Below are 18,412 nucleotides of genomic sequence, written 5' to 3'. Positions count from 1 at the left end.
TCTTCTTCTTCCTCTTCTTCTTCTTCTTCCTCGAGTGGCTCGGTGTTAGCTAAGCTAATGTTCCGGCAACATTCTTTTCCACTGCTTCATTTGATTGCATGTGATTTCTGTGAATGTCTTGTTAAAAAAATATATCTGGTCAAGTGATAAAAAAAAGAGGAAGTGGTTTTATCTACTAAGGAAAGGACAGTCCGTGAGGTGCAGTTTTTTGTAGTGATTAAGAAGTATTTTGTGTGTGTTTCCCTTTGGCAGACAGATGACGTAACACAAACAGAGGGGTCTCGAGATCTCCTGCTCCAGCACTCGGACTCTTCAGAGAAGCAGCAACCCAAAAGATTACACGTCTCCAACATTCCCTTCCGCTTTCGGGATCCAGACCTGAGGCAAATGTTTGGGGTGAGTTCCTCGGGGGCAAAATCAATTTGTTTTGCTTTTTGTCTCTTGTCCCAGGTGAACAATGCAGTTGTGAACAACCAGAATACATTGTTTTAACCCTCCCGTTGTCCTTCACATTTTATACACACAGTGGAACCTTGAGATTTGAGCATAATCTGTTCCAGGACCAAGCTTCTAACTCGAGGTGCCTGAAATTGTAACCACTACCATAGTATCGGATCGAGACGTCCCAAACGAATTATGAAGAATAATACACAGAATAGAGATAATATCACGTAGATATCGCAAACACAATACAGAAGACTTGCGGGAGATGTGTATGGAAGTCGAACAAGTGAAGTGAACGAGTGAAGCGGGGTGGGCTGCTCCGAGTGCTCGGCCACCTCAAATCTTCACCTGTATCTCAAAGCAAAGATTTGCTCGAAGGCTTGCTCGTATCGCAGAATACTCCTATGTCAGGACGCTCGTATCTCGAAGTTCCACTGTATGTACAATTGTTTTTCTTTTTAAATGTAGTAGGTGCGGCTTATATTCGGGTGCATTCAATAGTTTGGATGTTACGGTATTTGTCTGCTCTGCTTGCCTACCAGTTGAAGTGATGTAACAAGTCTTTCTTAATACATTTATGGGAGATGTCAACGTAACCACAGAATGCTGTAGGTTGGGCATCGTAAACCCAGACTTCCCCCTTTGCCCCCCAAGTTGAAATCTTTGATTACAAATTCACAGATCATAAATGGCCAGGCTAATCCTTTTCTTGTCTCCTTTTTCTTTTTTTCTTTGCAGCAATTCGGAAAGATTTTAGACGTTGAGATTATCTTTAATGAGCGAGGGTCCAAGGTAAGGGAACTGGAATGCATGTACTTGTAGTGCTTCTTCTTGATGAAGGCATGTGTAGTGTGATCACTGGCTAACAGCAGCTGTGGTGCTTAAAGCCTGGGTCCTGTTCCCACGACTCTCTTTGTTTTTCTCCTCCTCCTTCCCTCTTCCCTCTTTTTTGTAACCTTAGTTATAGCCTTAGTTACTACCTGTTTTTCTCCTCCTCCTTCCCTCTTCCTTCTTTTTTGTAACCTTATCTATAGCCTTAGTTACTACGGTGGTATAGGTGTACTCCACAATTACGCTGCAGGTTTGTCAGACCGAAACTGATGATTTCAGTGATCTATCTTCTTCAGAGTACTGTTCTGATTTCTAGTCATCTTGGTTCTAATATAGGATTTTTTTTTTTTAAATAATGGCATCCTCTAGAATGCACTGTAATATAATTAGCTTCAAAGGCATTTGGAAATGTGTTTTTTTGGATGACTTATAGCTATGCTGTTTTGACTATATTTTTACTAAACGGCTGTTTTGATGAGTCTTGAGTATTGGATTGGATTGTGAACTCAAAACAGGATGAATCTATCGGGGTTTTTTTTATGTATTTCTAGTTTTCTTCTGGGTACTTTGTAGCAGGTGGTGTAACCCAAGACATTTTTGTGACCAGTTCTGCTCTCTAGACATTGAAACTGTACCCCGTTCAGGAATGGGCGAGCTACAAACTCAGCAGCCCCATGCCATGTTATTATTACTAGGGATTTTAAACATGTGATCAGAAATAATGATCCATCTATTATTTTTATGTGAATATGTAGACTAACCAAATTGGTTCCCACCGTCTTTCTGGCCTAAGGGGTTTTGAGTGTGGCTGCAGTGCAGTAGCTTGAGTACTGGCTATATACCTCTCTAGTATCTCTTGCTAAACCTGGACTGTTGTGCTCTGGCAAAGCACTCCGTCATGCCATGATGTTCATGGTGGATTCTGTGTAGAATCTCTCTGTACATTGGCGTCGGAATAGGGATTAGTTCTCCAGGTCTCCCTTGAGTGCATATCGGTACACCACTGGTCTGATTTGGCCACCAGGTTGTCGCAGCATTAGCCATAGGATAATGCATTGACTGAGACAAGAGTCTCTCTCTCTCTCTTTGAGCTGCACTAAGCCAAAATGGCTGGAGAGCTAAGCTCTTTCTTCGCTACCTCGAAAGCAACCTTTTCTTTGCATGTCCCACGTTCCCACACGCTGTCATTTCTCGGTAGATCTGTCTCTCGAAGGCATATTATCAGCCATTGGGTCACCTAGGTTTCTCGGTAGATCTGTCTCTCGAAGGCCATTGGTCACCTAGACCCAAAGGACAACACATGGGGTTAAACAACTTCTTAAGGACTCTACACAGCCTGTCATCATGCTCAATTTGGTCTTACCAAACACCAAAATGTCATCTGCATGACACATTGGTCTTGGTGTGCTGTCAATGATCTGGGCAATCAAGAGAACCCAAATGGAAGTCTCTTAAAACCATACCTCCCAAAGCGCTCCAAGTCTTTACGTAAGAGAATTTGAATTTTGATGTGACGAGGCATCTCGTTTTTTTTTCCTACGCACAACTCCAGTTCCATTTGCTACATGTTCATCGTTAATGTTCCATTTGTTTCATGTTCGGGCTTTGGGCTTCTGCTTTGTACTCATGCCAATGTTCATGCTCATGCTTATGTCTTGTGTTCCTGCCTGGTCCTGGTATTTTAGTTTTTGAAGTATTCAAATAAATGTCCTTCAGCTGATCCACATCTCTTTAGTGCTGCCCTTGGGTATCTTGCCTGCTTCCCTATTCCATTAAACGTAACGTCAAGTCTATTGTAGCATTCTGTGTGATTCTTTGTTTTTATCAACCCAATAAATCACATGACAAATACCGAGTTATAGTTATAACAAATTGCATAACTTTATTTTTAAACTAACTAGTTTATTTTGCTACCATTCATCACGTGGTGTCTCTGCTCTCTTGACCACCGACCATCAGGTGACATGAATGGATTAGTTCGACGTTATTGGGGGTTGTTGCAGCACAAAAGCCTGTATGTAGTAAGTTACCCTAAAACTAATTTTTACTGTGGGGCCACCTCAGCAATACAGTTCCCCTTGAAGCGCCGGTTGTAACTGAAAGACTCTTTAGATCTAACTACTCCATCACATATTACCGTAGTTTCCGGACTATTGAGCGCAGCTGAATATAAGCCGCACCCACTAAATAAAAAATATATAGGCCATATTTCTCTATAACCTACAGTTGTCTTGGCTTTTTTTCCGAACAGTGCCTACAACACGGCTGGTTACACGTTAGCTCTTTCCTGCTTCCATGCCCCGACTGTAGCTGGAATGCACAGGGGAGACTTATTGATCTGTTCTAGGGTCAAAGCTAACATTAGCTCCGGGGCTAACTGCCTTCACTTTGTGCTTGTCCGCAGCAGAGGTAAACAGAAACAGGGAAGTTGGGGTCTTTATTATCAGCCACACCGAGCACAACAGAACATAAACAATGTTTTAACAACTCCTGTATAACCAACTCACACTTTAACATTTCAGGACTCAAACTGCTCTCTCTCTCGCTTGCCCTATGCACATATACGCACACAGCCATTCACAGACAGACATACCCTACTAGTATAACACAAGTAGCTTACCAGAAACGTCATTGAACGCTAGCGGTATGAACTTTGTTAGCCCCTTAAACTAAATAAAAAAAAGTAGGGGTTTATAGTCTGGAAATTACAGTAATACATGTTTCTGCAATTGAGAAACTCAGCATCAAGGGCACATGACAAAGCGGTGGAAGTGACGCAAGGGCTTTTTTTCATTTATAAATGAAGTATCGATATTTTGTGAGAGTACTACTCTTGTGAGTATCGATAGATCAATACCACAGAATCTATACTCCCATCACTACTCCTAATCAAGTTGGCTGTTCAATGAGGCCACTACTTTCACCGTCCATATATAAAACAAAGGCATTGCTGGTCATTAAGGCAGGGATACTATCGATTCCCATTCATACCTGCAGATCATCTGACAGCAGCAGAAACCCGGGCAATGTGGCTGCTTCATTCAAGATTGAGCTCCGACGCCTTCTCCTGTCATAACAAGCATTTATTGTTTCTTCCCTACAAATACATTATCCATGATGCCTTTCTCTTTCCCCTAGTGGGCCATTAATAAGCAACTTACTTCCCGTGAAGCATTGGCAATTTGCACTGATAATATGTGCCTCCTTTGAAAAATGATAACTGCATTCTTGTAAGATAATTATTTTTATATAGAAAAAAAACAGATCTTGGCGATGAGGGATGAGAACAGCTGGCCGGATGTCCAATGGATTAATTTGGTGCTCAGGTCCTTGTGTTATGCTTCCCCAAGGACAGGTAGCTACATTATTTATGCGAGGAGTAACATGGGTGCCCCAGCAATTAACCAACAGCAGCCGTGTGAACCGTCTACCTTGTGCATACCTCTTGAAGTTGGTTTATAAATAGAAACCAGTTCGGCCATCATATATCCTCTCGTAAGTCAGAGGAGATACGAGAAAGGAGGACGGACTAAAAACAGTATCGCAAATCCCGTTTAAGACCGGAAATTAGTGTACACAAAAAGATACTATTAGGAATGGCCGATATGAACTTTTTGCTGATATCCGGTATGCCGATATTGTCCAAACACCTCATTTCCGATTCCGATATCAACCGATAACGATACAGCGGGGCAGTTGTGGAAGTTAAGTGTTGCCTGCTAGCTAGCAAGGTGATGGGTTAAAAGAGTGTTTCTCAATCATTTTCTGCCCCCTAGGGGACACAATTAAAATACCATTGAGCACCTGTAATAATGATTTATTTCTCTGTACAAATCAGTGTAAGAGTAGCATGTATATATACAGAATGTCTGAATATATATATATATATATATATATATATATACAGAAAGTCTGAATATATATATACAGCAAATTGAAACCTTTTTGACCACACTGCCCCAATCGGGGCTGAGCTTGCCTGCTACCACAGGCCAGGTGGCACAGGAGTATACAATCTTTGCCCGTAGATTGCATATGTCATGGTTATATTTGTAACCTAAGTATTAGAAAGGAATGTTGTGTAATAGAAAATGTAACAAATATGTTTTAAGAGAATAAGAACAGATTACAATCTTTAACCATTTTATGTGGTTAACAATCTAAGCTCACTGTTGTGGGGGATTGTGGGGGGGGGTAACGTAATGATAATATAAGGGTGATAAAAAATGGTTACAATTCTTCGTAAATACTTGTTTGGAAATATATTATTTCTATATGTTATTATTTGATAACATATAGAATGATATGAATTACTTGATAACCTGTCCGTGATTGTTCTTACTTCTTCCATAAAATGAAAAAAGCGCAACAGATAATGCAAAGAGTGATTTGTGTTAACTTTTATTTGAAGGTATTTTTGTTTGACAGCTGTCATATGACGCAGTGTACTCTGTTGTCTTGAAAATATTGGTTTGTTCACAGGTTCCTTGTCGACTTGCGGCAAACGTGTTGTTTTTCTGTACTCGATTGTTCATGCTCACTTCGGCGTTTGCGAGTGAAGCGTGGTTCGTGAAAAAAAAAAAAAGAAAGGGGAGAAGAGAAGCAACGAAGAGTGAATAAAGAAAGACGTTTATATCGGAGCGGCTTGTTTCACATTGCTGTTGTGTTTGTTAAATACTTTTACGCCCCCGCTACGTGGGCACAACATATATGGGAGCCCAACCGGTTGTGCAGGCATGGCTCCGCCCCGATTGGGGCACTGTGGTCAAAAAAGCTTCATAGATCTATATCTATCTATCTATCTATCTATCTACCTATCTATCTATCTACCTGTCTATCTATCTGTCTATCTGTCTATCTATCTATCTATCTATCTGTCTATCTGTCTATCTATCTATCTATCTATCTACATCTATCTATCTATCTATATCTATCTATGTATCTATCTATCTATCTATCTATCTATCTGTCTATCTATCTATCTATCTATCTACCTATCTATCTATCTATCTATCTGTCTATCTATCTATCTATCTATCTACCTATCTATCTATCTACCTGTCTATCTATCTGTCTATCTGTCTATCTATCTATCTATCTATCTATCTACCTATCTATCTATCTATCTATCTGTCTATCTATCTATCTATCTATCTGTCTATCTATCTATCTATCTATCTAGCTATCTATCTATCTATATCTATATATATATATACACATATATACAAATATATATATATATTTATATATATATATATACTGTATATATATACACATATATACAAATATATATATATATTTATATATATATATATATACTGTATATATATACACATATATACAAATATATATATATTTATATATATATATATATATACTGTATATATATACACATATATACAAATATATATATATATTTATATATATATATATATACTGTATATATATACACATATATAGATAAATATGTAGTTTGTTTGTTTGTAAGTATAAAGTTTGTAATACTAATCAATCTCTGCGAATCTGTGTCCATTTGCACTACGGTCAGACCGGAGCATCCTTTCCTTCCACAGCAACCAGTCTCTTAGCCTATATTCCAACCTTGTGTGTTTAGTGTCTCCCCTCTTCCTGTATCTGCATGACATGCAATTATGTGAAAGTTTCCCGCTGCTGCTGCAGTGTCTGGTCATGTCACCACTCTCTGCTCTCTCTCTCTCTCTCTCTCTTTTTTCTCTCTGTGTTTGCTGTTTCCTTACTCACTAACTGCCTTTAATTACCCTGGCTGCTCACACAATGGACTCGAAGACGGTCACGAAGTTCTTCTCACCTTCTGCTTTTTCTCTTCTTTTCTGTCCTCCCTCCCTTTTCCTTCTATTTCTTGTGTGTTTGTGTTTGTGTGTCTGGTCTTTTTTCCCCCACTCTCCTTCCTTTTTATCTGCTGCCGGCTAACCATCGTGGCGGTGGTGTCACTCTCAGGGCTTTGGGTTTGTAACTTTTGAAACAAGCACAGATGCTGATCATGCACGAGAGAAATTAAATGGTACAATCGTGGAGGGACGCAAAATAGAGGTGCTTTGATTATCTTCCTCCTTGTTTCAATTCATGCCTGCTGCCTGCTGCCTGACTACCGAACTTTGCATTTGTTTGTGTGTGTGCACACGGGCGTGTGTGTGTGCATCGAGGTTACAAAATGTCCTTAACACGTGTTTAACCATTAGGGTGCTTTGAAGGTTCATGTTGGCTTTGTATTATATATATTTTCCCATCGGGTTTAAGTAACAATTTTTTATATTTCAGGATTTAAAAAAAATAGCCATTTCTTGTTTCACATACACCTTCACCTGCATTATTAAATTTTTTACCATTTTTATCTTTAAATAGACATCTCTTTGTCGTACAGTATTTAGCTAACAGTATTTTCTGGACTATAAGTCACACTTTTCTTCATCCTTTGGCTGGGTTTGCGACTTATACTCAGGTGCGACTTATATATTACAATATATAATTTCACGTTTGTTATTTTCACACTGACAGCTGCTAGAGGGCCCTCTAGGGTTGTATACTAGTATCTGCTACTCCTGTACCACGGAAAATCTACATGTTCGTTATTTTCACACTGACAGCCACTAGAGGGCACTCTAGCTAGCTGGTGCGACTTATAGTTCAGTAACTTAATTACTTTTTGTTTTTATTACCTATTTTGACATAACAGTAACCTTTCCTGACTTATCATTGAGAGGAGAATAAGATGAAAATTTTAGCAAAAACGTTTTTGCGTTCTGTAGCTAGTCTGTTTGTCTTATTTTATATTTCTAGCATCTCTCCCTGGTAATAAAAAAATATTACTTTTAGTTATGTATTATTTTCTCTTTCTTATTTGAGATTTATTTTTCTTCGGTCACGTTAAGCCTTTGGGATACTTTTATTTCGAAAAATAATCCATTACGTGGCAGACTTTCAGTTACTTTTATTTTTTTTATTTTTTTTTACTTTTTACTCCCATTTGATTGTTTCATTTTACTATAATTGAAACGTTCATATTTAGATAATATTTAACAAACAGTGTGTGTATGTATGCATGGGTGTGTGTCGGTTTGAGTATGCGTGTGTGTGATGATGTTGAATGTCCACATATGCCTGCAACACATCATACAGTATGTCCATTTTTGACCTGACAATGCAGAATAAAACGCATGAATACGTCATGACTATCGTTTGGGCAGTGCTTGTGAGAAAAACCATGAAGAGTAACTCTAGTGATTTCTCCTCGTAGAATGTACTTGCTGTATTTCCAGACCAAAACCTATAATTTGGTAACGCACTTCAAAAAAGTGTTTGAGTTGAGTTTTATGTAAAAACGAAATCATTCAACAACTAAACTAAAAAAGACAAACCAAAAGGCACGTTTCTAACGACAACCTCTATAAACGTATTTATTCTAGATCAGGCACGGGCAAACTACAGTTTGGGGTCTAAATATGGCCCATCCCAATCTATTGTCCAGTTGGATTTGTATTCCCTGTCGTATTTGTATGCTTTGCGCTTGCCCACAAAAGAAAAATCACTAGAATACGTGATCACTTCTCCCCGCCCATAAAATCAGTATATGGGCATACAAATCAGATAGGTAGAATTTCCTGTCGGATTTGTATCAAATTTGTGGGATTGTATCAAATTTGTACAAATTTATCAAATTTGTCGGATTTGATTTGGACGTATCCATATCGTCATACGGAGTGTACAAATCCGATAGGTAGTACTGATCAGATTTGTATACCGTGTATTAGACTATAAATATATTAATCTGATAGGTAGAATTCCCCCACCAAAAAGTATACAGTGTTTAGTACTATAAATGGATTGCTTTAGCTTTCAGATTTGTATACGGGCATATAAATTCGACAAAACACCGGCCTGCCTAAGTTGTCCAAATGATATCATGAAATTACATTGTCATTGGACAACTTCATTTTCCCCCTTTTCCTCCACTGCCCGCGTCGTCTCCAATAGATGGTGCAATCCAGTTACTGTTAGAGCCGCGACGACAACAAAATATTTCTTCACTGACGTCCAATCAGCTGTTGTATGTCGTGATTGTCAAAAAAAACTGTCGCGGTTTTCAGGGATTACAATATCGGCTGCTACTTTTCCACAAGGAGAAGTAATCACTTTGCTGCTTTTGACCCACCCGAGATATGACACCAGAACAGTCACCTGACTTGTTTTCAGCCTTTACTATAGGACGTATTATGTACCGTTTGGGTTTCCCCCTCTTGATAGTCAACGTATTATGTACCGTTTGGGTTTCCCCCTCATCTCTTGATAGTCAACATAGGCTGAAATCATTTCTATATTCTCCCCTTGGTCAAGGAAATATGGCTCTAGCCTCTCCGACTCCCATGTACTGTATTCTCCACCACCACCATTGGACCTGCATAAGGAACCCCAAAAAAATGTTTTGTTCTTAAAACGAACGAACCACCAACCTTCACAACGTGTCCTTACTGAAATGCTGAATGTATTTGGAATGTTTTATTTTACAACTCCTTCACTCCCAAAAAACTGTTCATCACTACCTACATCTCACCTGACTTTACACCATTTTACACCCATTCGACATATCTGATGTTGTAATTGTTTTGAAGGTTGTTTTAAAAGCAGGTATTTATTTCATGTTCGTGTACTTAAAACACCCTTCCAAAAAGGTTTTGGTACTTAAAACACCCTTCCAAAAAGGTTGTGACAGAGCTATGGCTCATTCTTTTTTTTTTTTTTTTTTTTCATTAATTTCAGGAAAAGTTATTTTCACTAGAACAAATAATTTAATGAAATGTTGGCATTGTGGAAAGTGCAGTATAATGCTAATAATCATTAATTTCAGGAAAAGTTATTTTCAGCAGAACAAACAATTTAATGAGAAAATGTTTGCATTGTGGAAAGTACAGCATAATGCTAATAAAAAATAATAACATCATTTGGTCAAGTTTGGTGGGCCGGATTAAAAAGTCAAATGGGCCACATCCGGCCCGCGGGCTGTAGTTTGTCCATGCCTGTGTTAGGCAGTACGTCTACCTCCAATATCAAAAATGTAATTTTGTATTACATTTTTTTCATTTTTTTTTCAACTGTGAGATGTAATATTCTACTGTATTTTTATTGGAATTTAACAAGAAATCTTCATAAACAGAAGAGAAACCAAACCATAAAACCCCAACCTAGACAGCCGTTGAATATAAAAATACAAACTAAATAAACACAGACGGAGCAATAGTAACAGTAAAAAAATAGAAACGTGAAACAGATGTGTGCTGCCCAAACCGAAGACCGTTCTTTTACTTTTAAATAAAGTAATTATAGCTTTTAGCGTTCAATAAGTGGAAACTCTTCGTACAGATCCTAAAGGATTTGCATTTAATCGTAGACAAATCTGAGCTGCTGACAAAGCACTTATTTACAAAAGCAATTAGCATTGTGCTTCTGAGAAATGTGTGAGTTTTACTGAAAAAAAAAAATACCTTCATACTGTATGTCTAAAATTCTACATAGATGGTTCCTTCCTTAAATATATGCAGATCCTCCATGACTTGGCAACTGATGCAAAACCTCACCGTTTAAAGTGCCGCCTTATGAGCCTTTAATTGATAAAGTAAGATCACATGAAACGACATATTTCTATATTTAATACCAATAATTATTAGTATCTTTATTAACTAAAAATGATGCTAGGGCTAAACCATTTGTTTTTGTTGTATGTAGAAACATTTGTTTTCAAATTCTGAAGATAAGGGCTGTGTGGTGATCCATGACCATTCCCTGCCTACAGACGTCAAATTTTTGGGCAGAGGCTAAACTTTCCAGAAATGTATTTGCGTTGACCTTCTTAGTCTTTTTTTCCCCTCTGTCTCAACTTATTTTGGAATGATCGCAAAATTTGTGTCTGGGGAAAAAAAAACCAAAACATTTTACAATTTGCATTTACTAATCTTTTAGTGTCTTCTTTTGTGGCAAATCCCAGCCAAAAAATATAATAATTGTTGGTGTTGATTGGTGATTTTTGTCAATTGTCACCAGGTGAACAATGCAACAGCACGAGTGATGACGAACAAAAAAATGGCCAGTGCTTACACAAACGGTAATTATATAGTATTCATAATGAAGTGAGAAAATGTTCTGTCCAAGTGAGAAGAATTTTTTCATGTTATCTATTGAGTGAGGTTTTTAACGTTTTCTGGATTTTCAGGCTGGAAGCTGAACCCAGTGCTAGGAGCTGTCTATGGCCCTGAACTCTATGCCGGTAAGAAGCACCAAGATCAGTATTTGTAGTACTGTTGTATATGGCAAAACATCATAATCCCACCAAACATACCCAGTTCGAAAAGATTAACAATATGACATCATAATCCCACCAAACATACCCAGGTCGAAAAGATTAACAATATGACATGAGCTAGTTGGGGTTTTTTTTGTTTTTTTTTCAGACCTAGGGTCACCAGAGCCAAATTCCATCTTGCCAGCTTGATGAATTTTGGAAGTGAAATGTAAAATTATATTTCATTAAATATAAATACATGAAGGCAGGTGTAATGGAGAGCCAGTATTGCAGAATAGGTTGTATTTTCACTTATTAACTATCACTATTTTTTACCAAACTCTTGTTAGCAGTTTTTTTCCTGCAGTGCCACCTGCACGTTCTGTTGATTGTCAGTTAGCTGTTGTTAGGTACTGTGGTTGGCCGTTCACAAAGCAGAAACTATTCCTATGTTTCTGTATATGGTATAGACCAGACATGGGCAAACTAAGGCCCGGGGGCCGGATGTGGCCCATTCAGCTTTATTAAAAAGCCCGCCAAACTTGTCCAAATTATAATTGGTTTGTATTGTGATTATACTTCTGCCTTTCCCTGCAATACCCACATTTTATTGCATTAGCATTTTAGCCTTTATGCTTGACTTAAATGTAATTTATCCCCCCCCCCCCTGCCCCCCTGGCATATTTTAGGACCAATTTTGGCCACATAAAAGGTTTGCCTACACCTGGTATAGGACGTATAAATTGTTATCCTGCATCCTACCCTCCCCTAGAATGATAGTGGGAGGTATTACTAAAGTATCTCTTCCCTGTTTGGCACCATCAATGGTATCATCTTATGACACCATCGGTGCATGTATTCTTGAAAATAAACAGATAGAAGAACTGTCTGTCTGTTTATTTTTAAGAATACATTAAATTTAAACCGAAAAAGTTGGACAGTAAGTTTATCGGTGAACCATGGGAGCATTGAGAAGTTTGGCCGCCCAGGGCAGTTGCATAACCCTAGCCTAATGGTAAAGTTAGCCTCTGAACAGAGCAACACTCCCGACCACCGATCCACCTTTCTTTTTCTCTCTGGTGTCAGCTTTATTGCTGTATGCTACACGAAGCCTTGAATTTCAATGAGGAGAAATGGTACTATTTCATTTGAAAGAAGTGCTGAGCACATCGCACCACTTTAACGGCTTGCCTTTCTGCTCATTAGATCAAAATCTGTTCATTCCCTGGACAGCTTTATGGCTTAGCACTAAATAGCTGCCCAAGACAGAAAGCAGCCATCCATCATTTTTATTTCTCTGTGCTCTCCTCTAACCCCCACCCAAAGTATGGTCGGTGCTTGACATTTTCTTCTAAAAATTAAATACGTAGAACAAACGCACACACACACACTAATATACATGTGGTCCATCATTCTCTAGTTTTATCTATTAATCTAGATTAAGGTAAAAAAAACAACTTATTTTTAGTGTGCAAATCATAGTATATTATAATATATATAATAATATATATAATATATATATACATATATATATATATATATATATATATAACTATATATATAACTATAACTATACATAACACATAGAGAAGGAATGGCCAATGAGGACCATGGTTTATAGGGTTTTCCTTAGATAAATGAGAAGCATCAACAGTGACATGCTAGAAACCTTCTAAAAAAATCTATAAATAAATAATAATAATGGAAATATGGAATAGTATAGAATAATATATAACTATAAAAAAACATGCAGGAAGAGTAAAGTAACGTAAAATGTTTAAAAATCAATGCATGTAGGCGATTTTTCTGGTCTATAAGTCGCACCAGCCAAATAATGCATAATTAACGTCAGACCAGCCAAAAGTGTGACTTACTCACAAATTAACAAACATGTGAAATTTTTTACATTGTTCATTCTCTATATCGCGGTTCTCCTTTCGCTCCGTTACATCTTGGATTTTTTTTTAATCCGATCTCGCAAAATGTTCACTATTTCGTGAAATATAGCAAAAAAAAAAATCTAAAAGACATCATAAAATAATTATACATACATAGTATGTATACATTTTGGCTTTAAAAATGTAGATTTTCATTCTCAAATTTAGATAAGCACATTTGCAAACGATCACTAGTAGATTTGTTTACCTAGACGTGGTCATACACAGCATACCAGAGGTGGGACCAAGTCATTGCTTTGCAAGTCACAAGTAAGTCTCAAGTCTTTGCACTCAAGTCCGAGTCAAGTCTCAAGTCAAGACTGAAAAGTGTCAAGTCAAGTCCCAAGTCCTGCCGTTTCTGTTTCGAGTCCTTTCTAGTCCTTTTCAAACAAAATAACAATATATTTACACAGATCACTTTGGGTTTTGGAGATAGTCTCGAGTCATGCTCGAGTCCAAGTGAAGTCACGAGTCACTGATGTTAAAGTCCAAGTCGAGTGGCAAGTCTCTTTCTATTTTGTCAAGTTGAGTCTAAAATCATCAAATTGATGACTCGAGTCTGACTCGAGTCCAAGTCATGAGACTCGAGTCCACACCTCTGCAGCATACTATTGGCTAATTCAGTGCGTACTCGGTGTACTATTAGCTTATTGAGCGTGCTCTTCTGTTCCTCACGCTGATTGGCTCATGCATCGTAGCTTCCCTCAGCATCTCCCCTTGTCTGTCGGCCACTCTCTTGTTCACTTCGCTCTGCGTCGCTATTATACATCTCTTCAGTGAATATAATTGTAACTATCTCTACGCCGATTTTTCCTGGTGAGTCTTTCAACACAACTACCGTGATAGGAGAAGGATTGTGGTTCCTCTGGGCTTGAACCCAGGACCTTCTTCTCCATGTAAGGCAGATATGTAAGGCAGGCTGGATAGTTGCTCAAATCTTTTTGATTTGAGCATGCTGCCTTTATAAGAAAGCCTTTAAGGGCTTTTAGACTTTCAGCTAGGAGGTGAGGAAAACCAAGGATTTATGTGTTATTTTTGTCTAATTTCTTTTGTCATGTTTTTTTTTCTCCACAGTAACAGGGTTTGCCTATCCTGCCACAGGAGCAGAAATGGCTTTCAGGGGAGCGCACTTACAAGGTCGTGGGCGATCTGGGTACAATTCATTCCGTATGACTGCAACGCCACCTTTCCCAGCATATGGAGGGTAAGTAATATATAGTTTTATTTCTAAGCATGTGGTTTTTATAGTCATGTCTTATTAAGCATTTTAAAATGTTGATAAGAGAAGAAAATTTTTGGCCACAAGCTCTGAATCTCCCAGATTCAAGATGTGAATCTGTTGACTTAATGTTGACTATTCATAGTTCGAAAAACATGTCTGCAAATGAACCCCACCATGAAAATGTTGAATTTAGACAATGTTGTTCTGAGAAATGAACATACAGGATTCACAGGTTTATTCTTAATTTGGAGATGTAATAAGTGAACTAATGCTTTTTTAAAAATTATTTTCTTAGGGTAGCTTATCAAGATGGCTTCTATGGTACCGAAATCTACGTGAGTAGAGTTTGTTATATTTTTTTTTCTTTCCTGAACAGGTGAGACATAAAAAAAACAAGTGTATCGCAATTTCATCTCCAACACACTTTGTCCGACATATTCACCATCTTGCCTTGAAAGCAAGTCTCACTATTTTCTAATAAACCCTACCCTTTCAACTTTGACGCTATTGCTCTTTGATATTATTGATATCATTCTGTCACAAATCACCCCTGACCCAATGCACCCTTTTCGTCATCTCTTTTGTGTACTCTGCGTTATCTGGATCCATGGTCCATTTAAACTCATCCACCTCTCCAGGTTTTCGTCCACCTGCTCCCTATTCTCACCACAGATGACAATATCAAGAATGTTTTGGCCCGGACGACATCAATTAAACAAATACACACACCACCTATCTCTAAATATTTTAATATATAAGTCGCACCTGAGTATAAGTCGCAAACCCAGCCAAAGGATGAAAAGAAGTGTGACTTAATAGGGTATATCAAATGTGATCAGAAAAAAATTTGTGACGTCAAAATGAGGTCACCGGCCAAAAAAGGTTGGGAACCACTGGTTTGAACCATTCGTTGTAGCTTTGAGTGCAAAAAGCCTTCAAAGCCTAAAAATCTTCATTGAGTTAAACCATGAGACTCTTGAAGCCAACACTTTTATTACTGATATTATTAATATTTTTATCTTTCTGCACTGGTTGTTCTCAGTACAAAAACCTGGGTATAACTTTGTTAAAAGAGCACAACTTACATGAAAGAAGAGTGGCAGCAAATAACCCTAAAAAATCTTCTTAATTACCGATCCTCCTTTTTTGTTCTTGTTTATGTACAGGGTGGATATGCAGCTTACAGATTTGCCCAACCTACTACTCCTGGTTACAGTGATTGGTGAGTTTCCAAGCCACACCGTTTAAATGTGATGAACTACTCCATGTATTTTTCAAAGGTCTCGTATAGACCTTAATTTCCCGAAGGGAACTCCCAAGGGATTAATAAAGTCTATCTATCTATCGATCTATCGATCTATCGATCGATCTATCTATCTATCTATCTATCTATCATCCATCCATCCATCATCCATCCATCCATCTATTTATCTATCCATCATCCATCTATCTATCTATCTATCTATCTATCTGTCTGTCTATCTATCTATCTGTCTATCTATCTATCTATCTATCTATCTGTCTATCTATCTATCTACCTATCTATCTATCTATCTATCTATCTATCTGTCTATCTATCTATCTATCTATCTATCTATCATCCATCCATCCATCATCCATCCATCCATCTATTTATCTATCCATCATCCATCTATCTATCTATCTATCTATCTATCATCCATCCATCCATCATCCATCCATCCATCTATTTATCTATCCATCATCCATCTATCTATCTATCTATCTATCTATCATCCATCCATCCATCATCCATCCATCCATCTATTTATCTATCCATCATCCATCTATCTATCTATCTATCTATCTATCATCCATCCATCCATCATCCATCCATCCATCTATTTATCTATCCATCATCCATCTATCTATCTATCTATCTATCTATCTATCTATACTGCTCTCTTATAGGTTTGTGGTCTGATTGTGTTGAAGTTAATTTTGATGGATTTCTTTTTTTTGTTAAGTTTGTTTTTTAATATTTACACTAGTCCCTCATCTATCGGGGCGGTTACGTTCTAAGACCACCAGCGATAGGCGAAAAACCTCAAAGTACAGACACGATAGCAATCATATTATCTCTGTATATAATAACTCTTTTAGAACCCTTTAGGAGGCATTGTAGAGTGTAAAATATGGCAAAAAACGTAACGAACGAAACTTTCCCAAACTTTGTTCACCCGTACATACAGGTACACACAAACTGCGATGCACCGCAGGTTTAATTACTGACTTTTTTTGATGGACCAAATTTTTTCGGTAGGTCATCCTTCATCTATAATCAGGGACCAATGAACAGACCACAATTGAACTAAACGATCAAAACAAAAAATAAACAATTACATTTCAACTGCTGACAAAGGAAACTATCACTATCACAAGCCCGGTTACAAGGCCCCAATGATAATTGAACTCACGACCCCTGGTTTCATGCAAGGATCTAAAAAGATAGTGAGCTTTGAGTGAAAAAAAAAACAACCTTTGAGCAAAAGTGAAATACTACCGGGGTGGCCAATATTATCGGAGTATAGGACTGCAACAGAGACATTTGACATACTGTATAAGTAGCTGGTATATTTAGAGACCACTCCTTTAGACAGCATTAACTGACTGCATTGTAAAACCAGTTTTGTTATTACTCTCCACATCCCACGAGAGCATTAAGTAGAGAGTTGAAATTCAGTTTGCATGTTGGCAAATAAGCACTCTTGTTTGTCTTATCGTTTCCTCTCTGTCTTCCATCTTGCAGCTACGGCAGACTCTATGCAACAGCGGACCCCTATCACCACTCAACATATAGTGTTGGGACAATGGTAAGTCAATCAATCGATCAATTTATTCATGGAGCACGTGTTTCATGCACAAAGCAAACTCAATGTGCATTTATATATGTATTGTTCTTCATTGATCCCAATTTGGGATTTTCGTGTTTTAGCTGCAGATACGTAGCATGTCCGCTGTTAGAACAAGAATTTCCCCAACAGGCTGACTTGGCAGGTGCCAAATATGTGGTTCCTTTGGGAATCAAACCCAGTACTCCCTGCTTTTGAGGCAGGACTGCTAACCACAACACTATGGAAGCAGGATGGTTTTGATCTCATCAAACCTCTGGGTTATGGGCCTATGGGCTGCACCACTCTGCTACAGTGTTCTATATATTATTATCAGATATTCATTTTACACCGCCTCCAATAAATCAATTTAATTTGTTGTTTTTTTTGGGGTTTTTTTTTTTTTTTTTTTTTTGAAGATGTGGGTAATTGAGAGTACGTCATCCTAGTTGGAATACAAAGTGGTTGCCTGGCCAAAAAAGTGAAATGAGCTGAGGGCTACTGCTGCCAAAGTCAATTCAATGCAGGTCCACATCAGCTAACAGACAGCAGATAGCTAATGATTTTTTTTTTTTTCATTCTTGCTCTGTCCATTAATCTCCTGCTCTAGAGTAATGAACGGGGCACAAAAGAGGTTAAGAATAGGTGCAGACTGGTTGGAACTGATGTAGTGTCAGGGTTGATTTCAGTCACAAGAATGCCATGATGTATGGTCAAATGGAAAAAGTGCTGAGCTGGCATCAGATCAGAGGGACGGTTAAAATCTCAGCTGATCAATGTCTTTAGATAGATAGATAGATGGATGGATGGATGGATGGAT

General features: G+C 38.0%; 1 protein-coding gene across 2 annotated transcripts in view; it reads left to right on the top strand.

Annotated features, from left to right (window-relative positions):
* The window catches only part of LOC103392531 (RNA binding protein fox-1 homolog 3-like), a 35,898-nt gene that overhangs the window by 16,040 nt on the left and 1,446 nt on the right, over positions 1-18,412 (top strand). Inside the window, exons 3-11 of one of the 2 annotated variants that reach the window (XM_008329157.3) lie at positions 253-396; positions 1,183-1,236; positions 7,252-7,344; positions 11,347-11,407; positions 11,516-11,569; positions 14,596-14,725; positions 15,039-15,078; positions 15,910-15,965; positions 17,511-17,574. In XM_008329157.3, coding sequence (XP_008327379.1) covers positions 253-396; positions 1,183-1,236; positions 7,252-7,344; positions 11,347-11,407; positions 11,516-11,569; positions 14,596-14,725; positions 15,039-15,078; positions 15,910-15,965; positions 17,511-17,574 — 696 coding nt within the window. The remainder of the gene's footprint in view (positions 1-252; positions 397-1,182; positions 1,237-7,251; positions 7,345-11,346; positions 11,408-11,515; positions 11,570-14,595; positions 14,726-15,038; positions 15,079-15,909; positions 15,966-17,510; positions 17,575-18,412) is intronic. The other variant, XM_008329158.3, reaches the window with a different exon arrangement.

This window comes from Cynoglossus semilaevis, chromosome 17, assembly GCF_000523025.1.
Source record: "Cynoglossus semilaevis isolate Cse_v1.0 chromosome 17, Cse_v1.0, whole genome shotgun sequence".
In the NCBI taxonomy this organism is placed as follows: Eukaryota; Metazoa; Chordata; class Actinopteri; order Pleuronectiformes; family Cynoglossidae; genus Cynoglossus; species Cynoglossus semilaevis.
Note: the sequence above shows the minus strand (reverse complement) of the source record. Positions and strands in the feature narration are given on the sequence as shown.